Genomic DNA, 24,972 nt, shown 5'->3' on the forward strand with positions numbered 1-24,972 from the left:
ATAATAATATTGGTCTGTCACATTTTTACATTAGAAAATGTAGTTAGATTCTCCAGAGAAAAAAACGTGTAAATGCTAATGTTAAAGACACCACTATTTACCGGAAGTGGGCGTGAAAAACGGGCTGTGAGATAGGCCTATTATCAGTGGAGTAGAAGAAGTAAAAGTATTGGAAATTGGAAATACTCCAGTAAAGTAAGAGTACCTCAAAATCCTACTATAAATGCGCCACGTATCTGCGTGCGTCTCTGTGTGTGTGTGTGTACGGTTGTAATGCACGTAACTCGAAAACCGTTTGCCCCACCGACTTCAAATTTGACACACACATTCCACACCCCCACAAGGAGTGCAGTGCCCGGTATCGAGTCGGTCGGACCCACGGTTCTCCAGAACCACCACAAAAGGCTCTGGTCAGGCTCTACCAGTGGGCCTAATCAGCCTAAATCCCCTCACCTGTGCAATTTCCAGCCTCTGCCTCAGCCAATTGATTGCCATGGCAACCACACACCTGCCAATTGATTACTTAATCAGTCCACTTTTCACAGTCAGTTTGCACTCTTCACACACAGGCAGACTGGCAGATACAGAGATCTCCATGTGGGACACAGACAGACAGTAAAAATGGGTGCTATGACAACAGGTATTGCATAGTACAGATATCATAATACAGTATGGGCACAAAAGGGACACAGACAGATAGTTAAAACGGGTGCTATAACAAGTTGACAACGGGTATTATTAGGTTCCCAAGTTGCATCGTTCCCAAATAGGCCGTTGGCCGACGGGCACGTGCAAGTCTAGTGTTACTTAAATACACTACTTCAATAAATGCACTTAGTTAACACCATGGAGGCCCATAGACGGGATGATTTAGAGTTATGAGCGTTTTAAGATTTTCGTTTTCGTCCGCTAAACAGGCAGGGAACATTTTCGATGACGTGTCACTGTTGTGCAACACCGAGGATTGGGCAACAAGCGCTCCTAGGCTGTGGAGCGATGCGATCGGTTTTGATATCATTAATCTCCGTCCCGATTATCAATCTCCGTCTGGGGCACTTGACCATGAACTTGAACTTGACGGTGATCTCCGCCCTGGGCCTCCAAGGTGTTAATTACACCAGGGGTTCTCAACGTTTTTGGCTGGGGACCCCCGGAAATGCTTTGGCCATGTCTCACGACCCCCGCCCCCCTCCACACCCCCAATACAAATTGACCGCTACAATAGCGAAAATACATCATAAATAAATACTGAAACCAGAAAATCGCGACCCACGGGTTGAGAACCCCTGAATTACACAACTGGTAATAAATGACGTTTCTGTTTCCTTTCCCCCGGCCGGGCCAAGCAGATCGAGGGCTGCAGTGTCCCGGCAGGACAGCGGACACCCTGACACCAGCGGCAGCGGCGGAGCGAGCGCCGAGCGACCCCCGGCCAGCCGCGCCATGAGGGGGCGCTGCTCGCGCAAACTGGGCACGCTGGCCAAGGCCGCCTTCTTCCTGTGGCTGCTGTGGCTGGGCTACCTGGTGGTGGGACGACGCACCGTGGGACTGTCGCACGAAGGCCGCGCCGCCAAGGGAGGTAGGTCCCCGTAATAATGGAATGTATGCGAATAATCTTTTTTAGGATAAAAGTCGACATTGCATCTGTTCATACTCCAAACAGACATACACTTGCGGCCAGTCATTGGAGCGGTTTGGCACCGCTCAAATACATTACATCATCTTTCCTTTCCTTTCCTTTCCTCTCTGTACGTATGATGATGAGAGCGCCGCTCACTTCACACGAGTGTGATTGTTTTCTTGGAAAAAAGACATCCGGACCGTCCAGTGACTCCAGTCACTGTCAGTTGCCGCGAGTGGCAGGAGTCTCTTCCTGGTTTTTAGACAGCTGGTGGATGGAAATGAAGCTCCACCCCTCGCTGCAACTTGCAGCGTCGGCCAGAAAACCAGAAACGCTTTGCCCGCACTGCAGCGTGGGGGGAGCTTCATTTCCATCCACCAGCTGTCTAAAAACCAGGAAGAGACTCCTGCCGCTCGCGGCAACTGGCATCTTCGTGACTCGTCTGTCTGTCTGTCTGTCTGTCTGTCTGTCTGTCTGTCTGTCTGTCTGTCTGTCTGTCTGGAGTACGAACAGCTGCAATGCAATGCAGCGGTGTTGTTGAGCAGCTCAGTTTACACGGGTGTGATTTTTTTTTTAACTTGATGTGACAATAAAGGTCCTTGCACACTACACTGCTGCGTTTTTTCGGATTTTTAGCAGCGTTTTTTCGCTGGTTGTCCGAAAAATGCGTCCAGTCCAGTCTGCAAGGACCCTCAAGCTGATTTTGGTTGTCATTCCAGCGGAAGGAGGCGGGGAGGAAGAGGAGGACGGGGGCGGCCGCAGCCTCCTGGTGCGTCAGTTCACGCTGGAGGAGAAGAGCGGTGGCGTGGGCGCGGCGGACGGTCTGCTGGCGCGGCCCGTGTACGTGAAGCCGGCGCCCGACGACAAAGCGCCGGGCGAGTGGGGCCACGCCACGCGCCTCAACCACCTCGGCCCCGACGACAAGAAGCTGGAGCAGGCATGGATTCAAGTTCTCAGTCTCACCAACGACTGATTTCAGTCATTTGGACTCCATAGGAGCCAGTGTTGTCTAATATAGCTTGTAGATCAAACTAGCAATTGAATACAAAGTTTAGAAGCATCTTCCAGGAACATGAAGCTTGTAGATCAAACTAGCTTGTAGATCACAAACTAGCAATAAGCCTATCTCACAGAATTTCCCCGCCCCCTTAATACGCCCCCTTTCGGGGTTAGTGGTGATAGCGTGACGTCACTCCATAGACGCTACATGTTAACAGAGGTAATTTAAGAAGTCTACAACTTTTGTTTTCTCAAGGTAAGGTTTGTTCTATCTGTTCGAGCTGATTTACCATCTTGTTTGCTTCATAATAATATTGGTCTGTCACATTTTTACATTAGAAAATGTACTTAGATTCTCCAGAGAAAAAAACGTGTAAATGCTAATGTTAAATGACACCACTATTTACCGGAAGTGGGCGTGGAAAGCGGGCTGTGAGATAGGCCTATTGAATACAAAGTTTAGAAGCATCTTCCAGGAACATGAATGGTCCCAGAAATGTCATGATTTCTTCATTTTCGAGATTTTTAATTCTTGCTTTCTTTATTCCACGTGGAGCAGGACAGCGTGGAGCGCTACGCCATCAACATCTACGCCAGCGACAGGATCTCCCTCCACCGGCACATCCAGGACCACCGCATGCCCGAGTGAGTGGTCTCCAAAGGCTCAAAATAGCAGTGTTGTTTTTGGCAGCAGATTTCTATTTTATTTTAGTCATAGTCTTTGGACTGAAACTTCATTTAGTTTTTTATCATATTAGTCACCTGGAATGTCTTAGTGTTAGTCTAGTTTTAGTCGACTAAATGTCATAAGATTTTAGTCGACTAAATCTGCAGTTGATTTAGTCGACTAAAATGTATTTTGGCGGGCCTTGATGCCGTCCTAATGAGTGTTTTTACACTTGCTGAAAATATCTACAAGATCTACAAGCTCACAACGCGTCGCGCTGCGACGCGTTGTGAGCTTGTAGATCGGCTATTTTCAGCATGCAAACAAGTGTAAAATGACTTATACTGGATGTCTTGTCCACTAGTCCCTTCCTAACATTTTAGTCTAGTTTGTATTTGTCGACGAAATTGTCCGTATATTTAGTTTTAGTCATCATAGCTTAGTTTTCATTTAGTTTCCATTCGTTTTTGTCAGTGAAAAAAGGTAGTCGACGAGCATTTTTCGTCTTAGTTTTAGTCGACGAAAACAACACTGCAAAATAGTCCACTTGCCAGAATATGAACCCTGGCATTTTGAGTACCCTAACGTTTTGTGTCTAGAAACTGCCGGATGCTGCATAACTTGCATATGTTGAGCAATTTTCATTATTGGCATAATATGTGACCATACCATTAACGACCTATATAAGGAAAATGTCAACATGCTTTAAGTAGCATACATGTGATGTGCCAAACTAGGGGGTTTTCATGATTCTGAATCCATTCCAAGCATTATTTTTCTACAAAAAACATTTGTTGGGCTCAAAACGGCCATAGTGATGTCAGTGATGTTGGCAGTGTGTCTTTTATTAAGACAGTTCTTCCTCCTCTTGCCTCCTCGTCCCGTCCCCTAACGAGACGATCCAGATGAGCTGTCCCCAGAGAGAGAGAGAGAGAGAGAGAGAGAGCGCTAAGAAAGCTGTAGAATGCTAATTATCCATTTGTGTGTGTGTGTGTGTGCGGGGGTGTGGGGGGGTGTGTGGGTGGGTGCGCACACGCAGGCGTGTTTGTTTTTTGCTGTTTAAAAGTACAAGCTGTTTCTTTGGTAGCACACAGACAGACACTGCAAAGTGTCCCGACACAACGTCCTCTCTTTGTTCTTTCTCGTATAGCATTTTTCGTGACCTAGCACGCCTTATCATTTACTCTCTCTCTCTCTCTCTCTCTCTCTCTCTCTCTCTCTCTCTCTCTCTCTCTCTCTCTCTCAATTCAATTCAATTCAATTCAACAGGCTTTATTGGCATGACATTTTACAAGTGTTGCCAAAGCACAATCACAGATATGACAAACAACAACATAACATAATATCAATGACATGAAAAAATAAATACAAATAAAATAAAGCAGGTGGTGCAGAAAATAAAACATGGCATACTGTATGTGTGTCCTACTGGTTGTCCCTATTTTGTGACAGGAATTTTGCAGCCAAAACTGCACATTCTTTCTGTTCCCCCAGAAGGAGTGGTAATTTTTCCCTTTCTGTCATACTTCGGAATTCTGGGAAATTTGTTTAAAATTTTGGGAAGAACTAATATTTGTGTAGTTTTTACATTGTGTTAAGAAGTGTAACTCTGTCTCTATAGCTCCGTCATCACAGTGACACACAGTGACTCTCTCTCTCTCTCTCTCTCTCTCTCTCTCTCTCTCTCTCTCTCTCTCTCTCTCCCTGCTCTGTGGTATGTTGATCATTGGTGTGATTCCTTCTATTCAAAGTTCAAAGTGAGCCTTTTTTTGCTGTGACGTTGGAGACTAACTTCCAGTTCCAGACTAATATCTACGCAGTGATATTAGTCTTGTGCGTGTGTGTGTGTGCTTGTGCGCACACGTGCGTGTTGCACAAATAGATGGGTATATACTATCAATGGTTCTCAAACTTCTTTGTGCCAAGGATTTGTGCCTTGACCCTCCATCTGACTGGGGAAAAAAATCAATGACCTTCCCCTAGTGATAAAAGAAAAAAGATGAATAGACTCTCTCTCGCTCTCTCTCTCTCTCTCTCTCTCTCTCTCTCTCTCTCGCCAAGCTACAAGCTTGTAGATCTGCTATTTTTGAAAAAAAGATTCAACTCAAATCTTTGCTTCTTGGGTGTCCCTGGAACAACATATTTTCCACTGGGAGTCCGCGGCCCAATACAGATAATTGTTTGTGAACCACTGACATAGAAACATAGGTTTTTCAGAAAACTGTCATGATTTAGAAGACATTTGTAATTGGCTTAATGGGCTAATTGGTTCCACTCACTCTCAACAGATGCCGAGCCAAGCAGTTTGACTACCGCAAGCTGCTCACCACATCTGTGGTCATCGCCTTCTACAATGAGGCCTGGTCCACGCTGCTCAGGACGGTCCACAGCGTGCTGGAGACCACCCCCGCCGTCCTGCTCAAGGAGGTCATCCTCATCGACGACTTCAGCGACCGAGGTCAGACTCCCGACCACCCGTGTTGGGTTTTGGGACAGTGGTGGAAAAAATTACTCAAGTTAGGGTTGTCCCGATCCGATCACGTGATCGGAAATCGGGGGCCGATCACGCCATTTTCGAAAGATCGGAATTGGATCGGGAGCAGAAAAAACATGATCGCTAGTATCGATATTATATCCACATCATGATATTAGACTTGATATTGTCTGTGATTGTGGATATTGTACTAGTATGATATGGCATAAGTGTTCTATAAAAATGTAAATATCGGATCGGGAAAAAAACGGTATTGGCAGATACTCGAGATCAAAACAACGTAATCGGGACATCCCTAACTCAAGTGAATTCGTACTCAAGAAACGCCAACAATGAATTTCAACGGAGAACCATCTTATTTTGGAAGCAGTTCACTCAGAAAACGGAAGACCGGAAGTTATAAAATCGTCTCTGTAACGTGTCCCGTGGATGTTATTGAATTCACCCAAAACATACATTTTGTAACCGTGATCATGAACACTTTAGTTATGAGTCACAGATCAATATAAATGGATTCTAAAAACAATCCGTTTCCATAGACATCATAAGCACGCTGACTTTTCACTTTCAGTTTTTGTTCCTGTTTACTTCCGTCGCACGGCAACCAGAGCGATACAGACGGGTGCAGAACAGCGTTATGAAACTTAACCATTAAATAAATAATAAAGACGATCTTGGCGCCGAGGGCCAAAGGATCAAAAGACGTCAAAAGACGATCTAGCCGGCAAATGAGTTTGCCGGCTAGATCAGTTTTCTGAAAAAGCTATGTTTCTGTCAGTCGTTCTTCGATTCTTCAAAAATAACAGACCTACAAGTTCATAGCGCGCCACTCGGTGGCACGCTATGAGCTTGTAGATCTGCTATTTTTCAATAGCTAAAGCATAACAGAATGCTTGAAACACCAAAAGGGGTTCCCGCCCAAAATGGGTTAACCAGTAAATAAATAAAAAAGGCGATCTTGGCGCCGAGGGCCAAAGGATCAAAATACGTCAAAACACGTTCTAGCCGAAATGAGTTAAGTAAAACTATCAATACTGCAATGTAGAAATGCTGTGTTACAAGTAAAAAGTCCGGCATTCTAAAATTACTTGAGTAAAAGTGCAAAAGTATTGGCATCGAAAGGTAATTAAAGTAGCAAAAGTACTGGTTATATGCAAATTGTCCCATTTCACATGTGTTCACAATGTATCGAAATCTTTTGAAAGATAGCCGCTCTACAAGCTCACAACGCGTCGCAAAGCTTGTTTGTTGACGTGACACTTCTGACGAACTAGCCAAAGTGTAAATCGTTGCTGTCAGGCAGGAACCACTTATCTCAAAATGTGGATCTGCTACTTTGAATTTGACATTTTGGACGTGTGAGGTTTCCACCCGACAAAGCTGTCATTCTCCACGTAAACAATAGCAGTCGGCGAACGAGACGGGACGCATTCTGCACACACTCGATGGAATGCGGCCCGGGCGTTGCCTTCTCTGATCCTCCCGAGAATACGGTGAACGAAGGAATGAACAACGGTGCTCAACCTTTCTTGGACAAGCTTAAGTCTAAAGGTGATGCAATGAATGAATGAAAGGCCCCCGGGGCCCTCGTTCCACCAACAGGCAGGTTGCTTTGTTTCCATGCCATCATCACTGCCCTGACGAGAAGCAAACAATGGCGTGCATTCCCGTATAACTACTGATATCTTACGGGAATCCACCTGTCTTGCTTGCTCTCCTGCTCGTCGTGTGTGTGTGTGTGTGTGTGTGTGTGTGTGTGTGTGTGTGTGTGTGTGTGTGTGTGTGTGTGTGTGTGTGTGTGTGTGTGTGTGTGTGTGTGTGTGTGTGTGTGTGTGTGTGTGTGTGTGTGTGTGTGTGTGTGTGTGTGTGTGTGTGTGTGTGTGTGTGTGTGTGTGTGTGTGTGTGTGTGTGTGTGTGTGTGTGTGAGAGATGCCTGGGGTGCAAGTGGTTCATTGTTAACCAATTGAACTAGGGAAACCAGTAATAGTCCCCCTGGCTTGAGGACCCCGGTCAGTGAGGGGTTAAGTGGGTTTAAGCCCTATATGCTTAGGATTTATAATTTAGACATCTGGCAGACGCTCTTAATCCTTAGTAAGCAAGGACAACACGCGGTAATACATCAGATGCATAGATACAAGGACAACACGAGGTCTAGGACTACTGCAGCAAGGCTGACCTTGCTGGCGCTGAGATGTCTCTCGTAGCCTATCCATAAAGTAGGCTACAGTACAGGCAGTACACAATACATATCAAGTACACTGTATCTCAAGTTCAAGTACACAGCCTAAGATGTACTGTGCATGGACTAATTATAACAGTGACTATAACTATAATATATCTGATCTTGAGGCCTACAAAAACGATGGAAAAAAAAAAAAACATTCTTATCAACTAGTCAACTAGTACCAACAAGGTCGACTAGTGGATTTACTAGTCGACTAGTTGAATAGTCGACTAGTTGCTTAAAGCCCTATGACAAGGCCCACTATTCATTTGGCATTTGAACCACGGACCACCATTCAATGAGCTTTAGCCGCCCTCGCAGACCCCAAAACGAAAGAATATTTTGTCGCTGGATAAGACTTACAAAATACAAAATATTTTACACTCTCTAATTGTGTAGACTTCTTGTAAATTAAGCAATGCAGATGTTTTAACAATAAGTTAACTCTTGAGAGCGTAACATGAAACCAAATGGACCCGTACGGGTACATTTGGTTTAATTTTACGCTCTCAAGAGTTAAATATCTATAAGGGTCCATTTGGTTAGTGGTTACCAACTCTCCGTCATTTAGCTGGGGACCACCTGGAACCTCCGTCATTTAGCTGGCGACCACCTGGAACCTCCTCAAGGACCACTGGTTGAAAACCACTGGTCTAGAATCAAGAACCTACTGCCCGTCTGACAGTAGATTATCCAAAGAAAATAAATAATCCGTACATTGAAACTATAAACACTATACGATGCCAGGTCATTGGAACTATAAACACTATAGGATGCCAGGTCATTGAAACTATAAACACTATAGGATGCCAGGTCATTGAAACTATAAACACTATAGGATGCCAGGTCATTGAAACTATAAACACTATAGGATGCCAGGTCATTGAAACTATAAACACTATAGGATGCCAGGTCATTGAAACTATAAACACTATAGGATGCCAGGTCATTGGAACTATAAACACTATAGGATGCCAGGTCATTGAAACTATAAACACTATAGGATGCCAGGTCATTGAAACTATAAACACTATAGGATGCCAGGTCATTGAAACTATAAACACTATAGGATGCCAGGTCATTGAAACTATAAACACTATAGGATGCCAGGTCATTGAAACTATAAACACTATAGGATGCCAGGTCATTGAAACTATAAACACTATAGGATGCCAGGTCATTGAAACTATAAACACTATAGGATGCCAGGTCATTGGAACTCTAAACACTATAGGATGCCAGGTCATTGAAACTATAAACACTATAGGATGCCAGGTCATTGGAACTATAAACACTATAGGATGCCAGGTCATTGAAACTATAAACACTATAGGATGCCAGCCCAGGTCATTGAAACTATAAACACTATAGGATGCCAGGTCATTGAAACTATAAACACTATAGGATGCCAGGTCATTGAAACTATAAACACTATAGGATGCCAGGTCATTGGAACTATAAACACTATAGGATGCCAGGTCATTGAAACTATAAACACTATAGGATGCCAGGTCATTGAAACTATAAACACTATAGGATGCCAGGTCATTGAAACTATAAACACTATAGGATGCCAGGTCATTGGAACTATAAACACTATAGGATGCCAGGTCATTGAAACTATAAACACTATAGGATGCCAGGTCATTGAAACTATAAACACTATAGGATGCCAGGTCATTGGAACTATAAACACTATAGGATGCCAGGTCATTGGAACTATAAACACTATAGGATGCCAGGTCATTGAAACTATAAACACTATAGGATGCCAGGTCATTGAAACTATAAACACTATAGGATGCCAGGTCATTGGAACTATAAACACTATAGGATGCCAGGTCATTGGAACTATAAACACTATAGGATGCCAGGTCATTGAAACTATAAACACTATAGGATGCCAGGTCATTGGAACTATAAACACTATAGGATGCCAGGTCATTGAAACTATAAACACTATAGGATGCCAGGTCATTGGAACTATAAACACTATAGGATGCCAGGTCATTGAAACTATAAACACTATAGGATGCCAGCCAGGTCATTACTGATCTGGCCTCTGTCTACATACAGTGACATCCTATCTAAATTAAATGTTTAGCCTCTGCATAAGCCTGTAAGGTCGTCGAGGCTACTTCGTCGTATGACAGTGAAAATAGCTGATCTGCAGGCTCACAACATGGTTTTAGATTGCAAATGTAAGCTTAATGATCAGCTGTAAAATAATAATAATGTGAAAGTCAGGAATTTAAAATGCACTTGAGTAAAAGTATTGGCAATAAAAGTATTTATTCTGCATTATGCAGAATGTCTCATGTCAAGTTTTCAAATGTACAGTATAAAAGAAAAAAAACTAAACAAATAGCAGATGCGACACACTGTGAGCTTGTAGATCGCCTATGTTCAATGTGTAACTACTAATAAAAGTTTTCAAATAAATGTAGTGGAGTAAAAGTACAATATTTGAATCCGAGATGTAGTGGAGTAGAAGTAAAAGTACTGGAAATTGGAACTACTCAAAATTGTACTTGAGTACAGTACCTTGTTACTTTCCACCTGTGTGTGTGTGTCCGTGCGTCCGTGCGTGCGTGCGTGCGTGTGTGTGTCCGTGCGTGGGTGCGATGATCCTCGAGACGTTACACCATAATGGTGACTTCATTGGGCGCTGACCTCCCAGTGACATCATTTCCTGGCCTTTAACGGCCCTGGTCAGATGGAATCTTGGACAGGTCACTTGCCAGGCAGTGACAGAGGTGTGTGTGTGCGTGTGTGTGTGTGTGTGTGTTAAAAGTGGTCAAAAACGGACGGTGAAACAAATAAAACAAAAGTCGGCAATGTTGTATTCAGCAGGGAATGTGGACCTGGAATGCATCTGTGTCACCTTAGCTTATTTTATACTTTAGCTGTTGGAAAATATAATATTTAAAAAAATGTATCGTGAAAATGTGGCGCAAATCTTTGAAGGGGGGGGGGTCACTGGAACAACATATTTTCAGATGGGGGTCGGCGGCCAATTGCATATAATTTTTTAGGGTCCTTGACATGAAATACTTCATGAGAACCACTGACATAGAAACCTAGGTTTTTCATGATGTCATGATTTAGATTTTGTAGAATGTGGTCCCAGGTCTAAATGTTTGTTAACCCATGAAAAATCGTAAAAAAGGGGCGCAAATCTTTGAATATATATTCTTTCAGAGCGAACGTTTTCAACTCAAAGCTTTGCTTCTGGCGGGTTCCTGGAATAACATATTTTCAGATGGGGGTCGGTGGCCAATTACATATTATTTTTGGGGTCCTTGGTAGGAAATATTGAGCATCACTGATACAGAAACACATTTGATTTAGAAGACATTTTTTAAATTTCGACGTCAGATCTAAATGTTTGTTAATTCTTCCCATTTAAGGCTACCTAAAGTCCCAGCTGGAGGAGTACATCAGGCCTAAATGTTTGTTAATTCTTCCCATTTAAGGCTACCTAAAGTCCCAGCTGGAGGAGTACATCAGATCTAAATGTTTGTTAATTCTTCCCATTTAAGGCTACCTAAAGTCCCAGCTGGAGGAGTACATCAGATCTAAATGTTTGTTAATTCTTCCCATTTAAGGCTACCTAAAGTCCCAGCTGGAGGAGTACATCAGATCTAAATGTTTGTTAATTCTTCCCATTTAAGGCTACCTAAAGTCCCAGCTGGAGGAGTACATCAGATCTAAATGTTTGTTAATTCTTCCCATTTAAGGCTACCTAAAGTCCCAGCTGGAAGAGTACATCAGATCTAAATGTTTGTTAATTCTTCCCATTTAAGGCTACCTAAAGTCCCAGCTGGAGGACTACATCAGATCTATATGTTTGTTAATTCTTCCCATTTAAGGCTACCTAAAGTCCCAGCTGGAGGAGTACATCAGCCTAAATGTTTGTTAATTCTTCCCATTTAAGGCTACCTAAAGTCCCAGCTGGAGGAGTACATCAGATCTAAATGTTTGTTAATTCTTCCCATTTAAGGCTACCTAAAGTCCCAGCTGGAGGAGTACATCAGTTAAATGTTTGTTAATTCTTCCCATTTAAGGCTACCTAAAGTCCCAGCTGGAGGAGTACATCAGATCTAAATGTTTGTTAATTCTTCCCATTTAAGGCTACCTGAAGTCCCAGCTGGAGGAGTACATCAGATCTAAATGTTTGTTAATTCTTCCCATTTAAGGCTACCTGAAGTCCCAGCTGGAGGAGTACATCAGATCTAAATGTTTGTTAATTCTTCCCATTTAAGGCTACCTAAAGTCCCAGCTGGAGGAGTACATCAGCCGGCTGGAGCGCGTGCGTCTCATACGCACCAACAAGAGGGAGGGCCTGGTGCGGGCGCGCCTCATCGGCGCCACCTACGCCACGGGGGACGTACTGACGTTCCTGGACTGCCACTGCGAGTGTGTCCCCGGCTGGATGGAGCCCCTCCTGGAGAGGTGTGTTAAGGCCTATTCATATTCTGGTGAGGTGGTGAGGTGACCACCGCTCCGGTGGTGAGGTGACCACTGCTCCGGTGGTGAGGTGACCACCGCTCCGGTGGTGAGGTGACCACCGCTCCGGTGGTGAGGTGACCACCGCTCCGGTGCTGTAATAACGTGGAGCGGTGGTGAGTAAAAACAGAGAGAAGGGCTGGAGAGAGAGCGGTGGTTTGCTCTTCACCGCGGCTCAGTGACGTCATGAATAACGCTTTAGTAGTACAGTACCCCCGTTATGGTTGGGCGGAGCGCCACAGGGCTCCACACTAGTGTATGTTCAGTTTTCTGCAGTGGTGTGTAACATAAATAAAAATATAAATACTAATATAAAAATGTCAACTTTTTTGGGGGGGGGGGGGGGAATGTTATAGATCTTTTTTTTAATAATAATTAAAAACCAAATGTAGAAAAGAGAAAAAAAAGAAAAAAGAAAAACGAAACACTGTTTGGAAAACTCTCAAGAACAGTATGCGCTACAAATTCAAAGTTTTTCCTTGTTTTACCGATGGGTTCCCATATTGGAAAAACAGTGACCTCTGTACAGTATGGAAAAGCAATAACAATAATAATAATAACCAGCGCTTGTATCCCGCTGTGGCGTTCCCCCCATCTCTCTCCCCTGTGAGCAGGATCGGCGAGAACGAGAGCACCATCGTGTGCCCGGTCATCGACACCATCGACTGGAACACCTTCGAGTTCTACATGCAGACGGACGAGCCCATGATCGGCGGCTTCGACTGGCGCCTCACCTTCCAGTGGCACGCCGTGCCCGAGGTGGAGCGCAAGAGACGCACGTCCCGCATCCAGCCCATCAGGTGAGATGGAGACACCAGTACAAGTACACAGTACCAGTACCAGTACACACTACACAGTACACAGTACATGTCCCGCATCCAGCCCATCAGGTGAGATGGAGACACCAGTACACAGTATACAATACACAGTATACAGTACCAGTACACAGTACCAGTACACAGTACACAGTACACAGTACACAGTACCAGTACCAGTACACACTACACAGTACACAGTACATGTCCCGCATCCAGCCCATCAGGTGAGATGGAGACACCAGTACACAGTATACAGTACACAGTATACAGTACCAGTACACAGTACACCGTACCAGTACACAGTACCAGTACACAGTATACAGTACAAGTACACAGTACACAGTACCAGTACACAGTATACAGTACAAGTACACACTACACAGTACACAGTACCAGTACACAGTACCAGTACACAGTATACAGTACAAGTACACAGTACACAGTACCAGTACACAGTATACAGTACAAGTACACAGTACCAGTACACAGTACACAGTACATGTCCCGCATCGAGCCCATCAGGTGAGATGGAGACACCAGTACCAGTACACAGTACCAGTACCAGTACACAGTATACAGTACAAGTATACACACTACACAGTACACAGTACATGTCCCGCATCCAGCCCATCAGGTGAGATGGAGACACCAGTACACAGTATACAGTACACAGTATACAGTACCAGTACAAGTATACACTACACAGTACACAGTACATGTCCCGCATCGAGCCCATCAGGTAAGAGACACCACTTTTTTTTTCTTTTTTTTAGGCCTGTCAGTCGATTAAAATATTTAATCGCGATTAATCGCATGATTGCCCATAGTTAATCGCCGATTAATCGCAAATTAATCGCATATTTTTTATCCGTTCTAAATATACCTTAAATCAGTGTTTTTTAAGATTTTTCATATCAAGGTCCATTATTTATTCTGCATTTGAGCCACGGACCACCATTTGATGACATTTAGCCTTCCAGACCCAAACTAAAGAACTGTATTTATGTTGGTACCATTAGGAGAGATAACAGGCTGTATGTTGATCAAAATAAAAAAAAATCTAAGTTCTCTAATTGTGTAGACTTCTTGTAAATTAACTTTAAGTAATGCATTTGTTTAACAATTATTCAACTCTTGAGAGTTAAAGATCTATAAGGGTTCATTTGGTTACCAACCCTCCATCATTTAGCTGTGGGCCACCTGGAATCCCCTCAGGGACCACTGGTGGTCTTTTCAAGTTTTAAATACTCAACATGGGAGAATGCTTGCTTTATTGCAAATGCCATGGAAGGGGGAAACAAAATCATAAACTCAACACACACACACACACACACACACACACACACACACACACACACACACGAGAGCCCCTGCCCCTCTCTCCTGCAAGTCAACATTAGCTTTAGCACTCATTAGCATGGTCTGTGTAGCATGATTAGCATCAAGCTTCCAGCTAGGGCATTAACATAAAAATCGATTAGTCGATTAGTCGACTAGCAAAACGGTAGTCGACACTGTAAATCAAAAATCGAGTAATCGTTAATATTATTTTTAATATTTTTTATGATTTTTTTTTTTTTTTTACAGCAGACATGCAGCTGTGAGCTCTGTTGTTTTGTTGGTAGTTCTCCAACTTAAGTACTAATCCCTTTCTGGCTGATTGTTTTCATATCATATACAAGCCGACTGTACGTGGGTTTTGCCGTCACCGTCACTCGTGTAGGTGCGGTGGGCGGCGGTGGCTGGCTGCACTGGCAACATTTAAGACAGATTTTCAAAACGCATATGCCTTATAGGCTCATACGCTCAATGGGGACAACTACAGTGTGTAAATACTTTTACTATTGGTGAGTTTATTACAATATTACTGTAGTTTGTTCAACAAGTTAGATTGGAGACGTGTCGTCGTTTCGTCCGGTACAGTAGTATAGCAGCCTGTCCCTCCTCACTCTGCCCAATAATATCCAGTTTGGTGACAGTCAAACTACAGTAGCTCTTGCCGTGATTTCATGTTTCTTTTTCTTATTCATCTTTCTTCATGCTTATCCAACAAAAGTGCAGGCGTGCGGCATTATTAAAAACAAACAGCTATGCCGCGCGATCATAGTTATAATAGTCGCGATTGAGTGAAGTAGTTGATCATCTGATTCATAGCCTGGTAAGCCTGCTAGCTACGGTAGCAAGCCTAGTATGTAATCATACAATCCTCCTAGCTTGTAGCTCCTTCTAAAAACCAAAGGAACTGTGGTTGTAACTTGTTGTTGAACATTTAGGGTTGTATGAAAAACATCGCATCATTTATTCCTCCTCCTCCGTCTCAACAAACATTTTCAACAACGTAACATGCTAGCCCAAACATTTAGACTCTCGTAGAGGTTTTTTTCGATTCTGACGAATCTCTCAACGAGAGTCTAAACGACGAGGTCCCCTTTAAGAGGGCACGGGTTTACGTGTCTGCCTCAAAATCACTCTTACCTTGTACAAATGCAAAATCTAAAAATAGAAAAAGATTGCCCCACATGTCCGGTGGGTGTGCGGGAAACAATTACTTCCGTAGCGACCGTAGTTTTCAATAAAAAAAATATTGTAATCCACTCCGTCCATACTCCTCCATTGTAAATGCGCAACAGAACATTGGCCGCGCCCCTAGTGGCCAGGGTTCTGTTGCGCATTTACAATGGAGAGAAAACCAAGATGGCCGCCAGATTCCGAGACAGAGTATGGACTTTAGTATGGACGGAGTGGATTACAATATTTCTTTTATTGAAAACTACGGTCGCTACGGAAGTAATTGTTTCCCGCACACCCACCGGACATGTGGGGCAATCTTTTTCTATTTTTAGATTTTGCATTTGTACAAGGTAAGAGTGATTTTGAGGCAGACACGTAAACCCGTGCCCTCTTAAAGGGGACCTCGTCGTTTAGACTCTCGTTGAGAGATTCGTCAGAATCGAAAAAAACCTCTACGAGAGTCTAAATGTTTGGGCTAGTAACATGCTATGCTGCGCCGTAGAAAGGTCTTGCGCATCAAAAATAGCAGATCTACAAGCTCACAGCGCGTCCATCCGTGAGTCATTGTGGACTTGCAACTTTGACTTGACTTTAACAGCTGATGTGAATAAGCCTATCTCACAGAATTTCCCCGCCCCCCTAAATACGCCCCCTTTCGGGGTTAGTGGTGATAGCGTGACGTCACTCCATAGACGCTACATGTTAAAAGAGGTTATTTAAGAAGTCTACAACTTTTGTTTTCTCAAGGTAAGGTTTGTTCTATCTGCTCGACCTGATTTACCATCTTGTTTGCTTCATAATAATATTGGTCTGTCACATTTTTACATTAGAAAATGTACTTAGATTCTCCAGAGAAAAAAACGTGTAAATGCCCATGTTAAAGTCACCACTATTTACCGGAAGTGGGCGTGAAAAACGGGCTGTGAGATAGGCCTATTTCGGCCAATCAGAGCGGCATTCAGCGTAATCTAGTAAGAGAGTGGCGACACTAGCGTTGACTCCCATTGTAACAATGGAATGCGGAAGTGCTCATTCTATCTCAATGGGATAGTTCCAATGTTTGGAACTATAGCCCATAGCACCCCACTTTGTGGTGAGATCAAAGCGTGTCGCCACTCTCTTACTATTCCACTCGGCCTGCATTCACCGGCTCTGTTTTGCAAGTTAATCCTTCACTCGCGCTGGCCGTTTCAGAACACGATGTTTTAATGCTTGATTGGATGGAAAAAAATATCATATTTTACCGCCGACTAATCGATTATAAACCGATTTTGATGGTATTCGTGTCGACTATCAAAAATCACGTTTGGTTAATGCCCTAGCTTCCACAACTAACTAACTATGTTTGTCAACCAAAACTGCCAGAGTTTTGCTTTTGCCCAATGCCCACTTCAAAGAGCTTCTGATCTAACACATTGTGAAGCAAATTAATTAATAACGAGCCGAACGGAGGCATTCAGCCTCTGCTCACAGCTCAACTGTGCGCAGCCCTATAGTACTGACGGTCCGGAGTCCGGACTGAGTGTGGTAGAGAGAGAGTGGGGGGGGGGATGAGAGAGAGGCGGGGCTATTGGAATCTGCCTGCCTGCATTCAGATGTATGCGTCTCTCAACCGTTCTGTCAAACTTCACCGTGCGTTAATCGCGCGTTAATTAAATTAACGCCGTTAAAAGGACGTTGAGTTAACGCACGATTAACGCGTTAACTTTGACAGCCTTACTTTTTTTAATACATTTTTATTTCATTTTTGGATGAAAGTCACAGGTACAGGCATACAAAGAAAATGCACACAAAACATAATTCAAATTCTAAGCCAACTGCAATCAGTGGCTTGCCCCTTGCCTCATTTTTAAAAATCCTACCCCCAAACCCCAACACCACTTTTTAGGGGTGAAATCATGCCTGATATCCGATCTCCGATTATTTGCAGGGTCATATCTGCCGATACCGATTCTGACCGATTCCGATATTATACGGATTATGCTGCCTTCAAACATTAGAAATACACAAAACAAAAGCGACTGCAGAGTCATTGACGGTCACATTATTATTGCGTCATCAATATCTGTGAAAATAATCTGCATTATTGTGAGACCGATCCGATGCCGATATGGCATTTTTATGGCCGATATGGCCGAATCCGATATGCTACCGATTATATCGTGCACCACTATTTTTGTTTATATTAACCCACACGTCCTGTCTATTCCTCCCAGATCTCCCACCATGGCGGGCGGCCTGTTTGCTGTGAGCAAGGCCTACTTTGAGTACCTGGGCACGTACGACATGGGCATGGAGGTGTGGGGAGGGGAGAACCTGGAGCTCTCCTTCAGGGTGAGTACGTCAGTACGACATTGGCATAGAGGTGTGGGGAGGGGAGAACCTGGAGCTCTCCTTCAGAGTGAGTACGACATGGGTGTGGGGAGGGGAGAACCCTTCAGGGTGCGGAGGACAGGACACCGCTTCTTCTTTTGTCGTGCCTTTTTTTACCTCCGTTTTATCCCCAATGTAGTTGTTATTACGTATGCCAATTTATTTCTCAAACTATTTCATGTCAAGGACTCCCAGAATGATCTGTATTTGGCCGTATTTGACCCCCATCTGAAAATATGTTGTTCCATATACGTCAAGCGCAGACAACTGATGGCTATTAAAACACGTACATATACGCCAATAGCAGTCAGTGTGGTAAAGAATATATATTCAAAGATATATTCAAAAAAATCTAAAATGGCAGATCTACAAGCTTGTAGCGCTTGTAGATCTTACTCAACAGCTAAAGAAGAGTGGTTAAAAAGTTAAGGTGACACAGATGCGTTCCCCCCCCCTCCCCTCTCCCCAGGTGTGGCAGTGCGGAGGCAGCCTGGAGATCCACCCCTGCTCGCACGTGGGTCACGTGTTCCCCAAGAAGGCTCCGTACGCACGGCCCAACTTCCTCCAGAACACGGTCCGCGCCGCCGAGGTCTGGATGGACGGATACAAGCAGCACTTCTACAACAGGAACCCCCCGGCCAAGAAGGTAGGAACACTGAAGGCCTGACAATGGAGGACCCTGATCAAGGTCAAGTTTGTTGTTTTTTTAAGATTTGGTTTTGGCTTTTTGCCTTTATTTGATTTTGATCTTTATTTATCTTGAACATAAAAAGTACAAATAACACAATAACAATCACACTATTATTTTGTTCAAGAAGGGACAGAGTAAAGCAATGCTTATATTGTCCGGCCCCCTTCTTACCTTTACATATATTGTAAAACAATATATTATAATACAAAAAAATTATATAATAATGATAATAAAAAATAATAAAACAATTTTATTACATACAGTTATTGATAGTTATTAGTGAAGACAGACAGGAAAGTGGGAGAGAGAGAAGGGGAGAGACATGCAGCAAAGGTCGTCATGAACGGGACTCGAACACGCGACACGCTGTCAGGCCAGAGCCTATATGTGGCATGCGCCTGGACCGCTAGGCCAGCGGGCGCCCTGATCAAGGTCAAGTTGATTTGCATGTCCCAAATTGGGCTATTCAGTTTACAACAGGTAGAAAAGCTCTAAAAACACAGTAAACAGAGCAGCAATATTGCTGGAGACAGTGTGGGTGTTCGAGTGCCAATCACTCCCATATATATTTGGCTGTGTGAGAAGGTTCAGGCTTTTTGGGACTGTGTTCACCAGAATCTGGAGAAAATTATGGGATATAACATAATTCGTGACCCCCGTAGTTTATACCTTGGACTGACATCAGAGGGCATAATAGGACATGAGGACTTATACCTGTTCAGAATATTGCTAATAGCAGCTAAGAAAGCCATCACGAGGAGATGGTTGAAAGCAGACCCTCCTAGAGAGGAGCACTGGATGGAGATTATTGAAGAAATATATCTCATGGAGAAAATTACTCATAATCTGAGGACCAAGGTGGAGCTATTTGAAAAACGTTGGGGATAAATTGCATTTATACAAGAGTGAATAGTGTGTATCTCCCCCCCCCCCCCCCCGTAACAAACAACTGTAGATTTAGTCGACTAAAATCTTATGATATTTAGTTGACTAAAACTGGACTAACACTAAAACATTTCAGATGACTAACATATGACTAAAACTAAATTCAAAAGACTGGCTAAAACTGTTTCAACACAATCAACACTAGGTATAATGTGGAATCATCACAACGTAGTCGTAGGGGCATTCATTTATGGGGAGAAAAAAAAAAGTTTGAATATGGAGTTAAAATATTTCTGCCCGTCAGTGACGATATTAAAGGTCATTGTTTCCCCCAAACGCCTCAAACACTATGAATGTTCCTGTTATTTCTGACCAAAAAAAAAGTCTTATTATGCTTGAGTAAACAAAATCACAATTAACAAAAGGCAAACCGAGGCAAAATAACAAGTCGGCGTGCGTTGGGCACAAATGATTCAATTCCGTCAAAACTGGAATTATACATGCAGAACTATGGTATTACATGTAGTTTGAAGACAAACAGGAGAAGGGTGCACACCAGTATTGGTGAGGTGCTAAAGGCCTAAGGCGGTAAAGATAGAAAAAGAAGAAAAAGGCTGCACACTCATAGCTACGATGCTGGAAATGTATTAAAAAGAAGCCGACGTTTCAAACTGTTAACCCATGTTGGGCGGGAACCACTTTTGTTTTTTTAAACATTGTTATAATTTAGCTATTGAAAAATTGCAGATCTACAAGCTCATAGCGCGCCACCGAGTGGCGCGCTACGAGCTTGTAGGTCTGCAATTTTTGAAAAATCGTGAAAATATTTATTTCAGAAAACTGGAGGATTTAGAAGATTTCTTTTTTAAATTTCGAGGTCAGGCCTAAATGGGTTAAAGGTCTTCTTCAGGGAATGATTACACGTACTTTGTAAATGCAGTCATCCGTGGCTGTGAGCTCTCATCTGTGCCCCAGGTGTGTCAACCTATTCTCCTTGAGGTTTTGGAGGTCTGCCCGCCTCGTCCATGCAGTCGACCTGATCCTCCTGAGATGAGCTGAATCACTGCCAGGCTGCCATGTAACACCAAAGCACAGCCCTGGTTCATGTCACAGTGAGAGCAGGGTTACCTCGGGGGACCTGGAAATCAGAGATGGCGCATGATTCACTCCTCCCATCCAGGTGTCTGCGCTTGATTGATGTCCCATCAGTCAGTCTAACATCAGGTCGAGTGAGAACGCGCCACGATCGAGTTGTTTTTACAGGTCCTTCTCCTCCCTACCAGGCGACGCAAAGCCAGCGTAGCCTCTCTTCTCGCCATCAAACTTTTATGGTATCTCAGTTTCACCTGCATGAGAGAGTCAGAGAGAGAGACAGAGATAGAGAGAAAGATAGTGCATTATTAACACCATGGAGGCCCGGGGCGGAGATCTCCGTCAAGTTCAAGGTCATGGTCAAGTGCCCAAGCCGGAGATTGATAAATAGGACGGAGATTAATGATATCAAAACCGATCGCATCGCTCTAGAGAGCCTAGGAGCGCTTGTTGCCCATTCCGATGACGTGTCAAACAGTGACACGTCATCGAAAATGTTCCCTGCCTGTTTAGCTGATGAAAACGAAAATCTTAAAACGATCATAACTCCCGATCTAAATCATCCCGTCTAATTCTGAAAAAAGATCCTGTTAGACGGCGCTCGGCGGTCCAGTCGCTAGTCGCGATAGATTTATTATTACCTCCCGTTGTTGTCGATCGACTCTAGAGTGGTGTGGCTATTGTTAGCTGCTACACAGACATGCACACCAACTTCCGGTGCGCCGGTAAAAGTGGTCCGGGCGCTATAAATGATGGGCACATGGATTAAATGGATTAAATAGGTCCGGGCAAGCAAGGTGTTAATGTGGAGGAACTTTGATCAAACAATAAATTAGCCACCCACGGACATATTGAACACAGGGCAGCCAGAGCAGAGCCAAAGTCGTCCAAAACTGTCACCTGTACTGGCACCTCAACAATGAAATGTCTGGGTGTCATCCCTACTACTGGCATCCCAACAAAGACGGAAGCTGCACTGCCGAAAGACAATCGTCAGTGTCCGTCCAGAGCTATAAACAATGGTAGCGGCTTGGAGAGTCGGAGATGTTTTTCCACCAGCTGTTTTGAGATGCAGGACACAAAGACACTGGCGATAATTACAAACGTATACACCCTATACGGGGCGGCTGTGGCTCAGGAGGTAGAGCAGGTCGTCCAATGATCCATGGGTCGGCGGTTCGAATCCCGGCTCCTCCTGTCCACATGTCGAAGTGTCCTTGGGCAAGACACTGAACCCCACATTGCCTCCAATGAGTTGGTCGGTGTGAGCTCGCCACCATTGGTGTGTGAATGTGGGAAGTGAGGACGCTGGCGTCGACTGTTCGCCGCTTCACCTCCCAATGTATGAATGAACCATTGTAAAGCACCTTGAGCACTTGGAAACGCGCTATAAAAATGCAATTCATTATACAATCTGCACAGTTCTCCGCCACGGCAGCTAGCTTATTGTGGGCCAGCAATGTTTCATGGCAATCGGACTGCGTTCATGATATGAGGCATGCTGTTCAAAACGGGCCACACCCACTCCTGCAAATAGTAATATCAAAAAATGTGTTTTGCCTAAATTGTTTGTTCACAACGGGCCAATCCTGCAAACTTTAGATGGTAATCTTGGCCAATTAGGATGGAATGTGAAAAATCGGACGGATCCGTCTTGATCACATGACTATAGAGCGTCGCAGTCCCGCCTCCTACCCTGGACCAGGAAATGAAACCCAATGCATTATTCTCATAGACATTTCTTAAAGTATTTTTGACGGTTACGCCGCGGACAAAGCCAACTCGAGTCGTGACAACTCATGACAACACAAACAATATTTTGGACCAAACAAATAATTAGAAAGAAGAAAAAAACGGCAGGTTACAACACTTTTTTTGTTGTTTTTCTTCTTTGTAATTATTTGTTTGGTCCAAAATATTGTTTGTGTTGTCATGAGTTGTCACGACTCGAGTTGGCTTTGTCCGCGGCGTAACCGTCTTTAAATAAATACTTTAAGAAATGTCTATGAGAATAATGCATTGGGTTTCATTTCCTGGTCCAGGGTAGGAGGCGGGACTGCGACGCTCTATAGAGATGATGTGTACCGATTTGCGTGATGTTTGGACAAAATCTGTAGGACGCGTGTGTGCGCGCCTCGTTTCACGTAGACACACGCGAGGGGCAGAAACATCGTTTTGGCCTGGCGGAGACCCCCAATTTTTTTTTCAAAAGTACAAATTACAAAGTACATTTTCCTTTTTAATATCAATGCTGTGTTCAAACTTTCCAAGATTTTCCAGAATGTAAGCCCCCATTTCACTATCTGAAATGGGGGCTTGTACTGTACGTAGTGGGAGTCAAAAGTACAATATTTGTCTTTCAAATGTTGCATGTCTCTGCCCGTATCCTCTTATCATACCGCTGTTCAGCGGGCCTTGATTTGCAGAATTACGTTAAGTGTTTTGTATTGAGGATGTGACTTTGCGACTGGCTAGACGTCGACACACCCGCGCTTTGATGTTTGCACGTTAACCAAAAGCCTCGGGCCTGAAGAGCGCTATACGCTTCAAAGTGTCTTCTCTCCAGTCATACGGGGGCTGCTGATTCTCAACAGACTCAGGCGGTCTGCTCTACGTTTCTTTATAGAATCATGGGACTGAAAGGTTAAAACAAAGAGACGATTTAACACGCTTAGCATTTCAACCAACCACATTTTACGACGATAGGCGAGGCGACTATTTGTATAGCACACGCCCGCTTGCAATGATTGCACAATTCAATTTGCCCAGTGGGCAAAAAACAGCAAGGAAAAGTCAAACTAGATGCTTGGGCATTCCAGTGGCAGCCCTCATGGGCAGAAGAAAATGGGCAGAGTTTTGTTTAATGTCTTGTAAATGATCTTCGCCGAACGGCCAGCATTGTTGAGCACCACTTTGAGGCTAAACAGGAACTGGTCTTTTCAATGTGTTGTGTCCAGGTATGCAAACCCTGAACTTTGAGTGAATTAGACGGGGTGGGAGTCATTGCTCCGAGTCGAATGATCAATACGCAGTTGAGACGAAGAACCATCTATGTCCATCAATTATTCTGACCCCTCCCCGAAAAGGCCTATCTGCCCCGACCCCTTATCCACGATATATACAGTATGGATAATTAGTATGGACTTGTATGGTTATTCATCTCAACTGCTCTGTGAAAAAAATGCTGTTATGTTGTGTAAAATGCTGTTACGGCATATTGTACAGTATGGAAAATATCTAAATCAGTTGGAAAAATATGTTTTGATATCTATCAAGAAAGTAAAAACATGGCACTAAATGTCAAAAAGGTATAGGAAGATGGCTCTCTGCCATTTTAGTCCTCGATAAACTGTGTGCGCGTACACATGAGTGCGCGTGTGTGTGTGTGCACATGCGTGCATGTATTTCAGGGTCTCTCAAAGTGGGTGACGTGACACAAGTCCAGGGGTTTTGCAGAATACTTTGATCATATTTGGAATTTATGTCTCTTCAGTTTAACCACTAACAACTTGTCACTCGCGAGTGACAATTACAAGTCCACGGAACGCAGCGAATCAGGCTAACTTAAACCCTCTATACTTTAGTACTTGGTAAGACAGACCACCAAACCTCCGTGGCAAAAAATCAAGCTCACAACGTGTCGCGTTGTGGCGTGTTGTGAGCTTGTAGATCGGCTATTTTTGGTGAATGTTCCAACCGGGAATAGGGCCAACATCCCTTCAAGTGGTTAAATGGTTTCAAAGTTATTTTAAGTCATAATAACTGATATAGTCTCACGTTTTGCCAGTGACATACTGCATCTTAGGGGTAAAGATTTAAATTTACATATTTATGTACCGTACTATGACATAAATGCAGTGGTGGAAAAAGTACTCAATTGTTTTACTTAAGTAAAAGTATCAATACTGCAATATAGAAATATGTAGTACAAGTCCGGAATTCAAAATGTAGTTGAGTAAATGTACAAAGGTATTGGCTTCAAAATGCACTTAACTTTTTCTCTGCTTTCTACGATTATAATACATGTCCGTACCCCCCCTACAGTATAATCCATATATGAAAGCGGCGACCGTCAATGTACCTGTTAG

At 43.7% G+C, this 24,972-nt stretch overlaps 1 protein-coding gene across 1 annotated transcript in view; it reads left to right on the forward strand.

Moving 5' to 3' along the window:
• The window catches only part of poc1bl (POC1 centriolar protein homolog B (Chlamydomonas), like), a 49,864-nt gene that overhangs the window by 11,621 nt on the left and 13,271 nt on the right, over positions 1-24,972 (forward strand). The window contains exons 2-9 of the mRNA XM_079523417.1: positions 1,350-1,579; positions 2,341-2,558; positions 3,180-3,265; positions 5,576-5,745; positions 12,271-12,460; positions 13,129-13,314; positions 18,060-18,177; positions 18,686-18,862. Coding sequence (XP_079379543.1) covers positions 1,444-1,579; positions 2,341-2,558; positions 3,180-3,265; positions 5,576-5,745; positions 12,271-12,460; positions 13,129-13,314; positions 18,060-18,177; positions 18,686-18,862 — 1,281 coding nt within the window. The 5' untranslated portion in view covers positions 1,350-1,443. The remainder of the gene's footprint in view (positions 1-1,349; positions 1,580-2,340; positions 2,559-3,179; positions 3,266-5,575; positions 5,746-12,270; positions 12,461-13,128; positions 13,315-18,059; positions 18,178-18,685; positions 18,863-24,972) is intronic.

The sequence above is a fragment of the Electrona antarctica genome, assembly GCF_951216825.1.
Source record: "Electrona antarctica genome assembly, chromosome: 15".
Taxonomy (NCBI): Eukaryota; Metazoa; Chordata; class Actinopteri; order Myctophiformes; family Myctophidae; genus Electrona; species Electrona antarctica.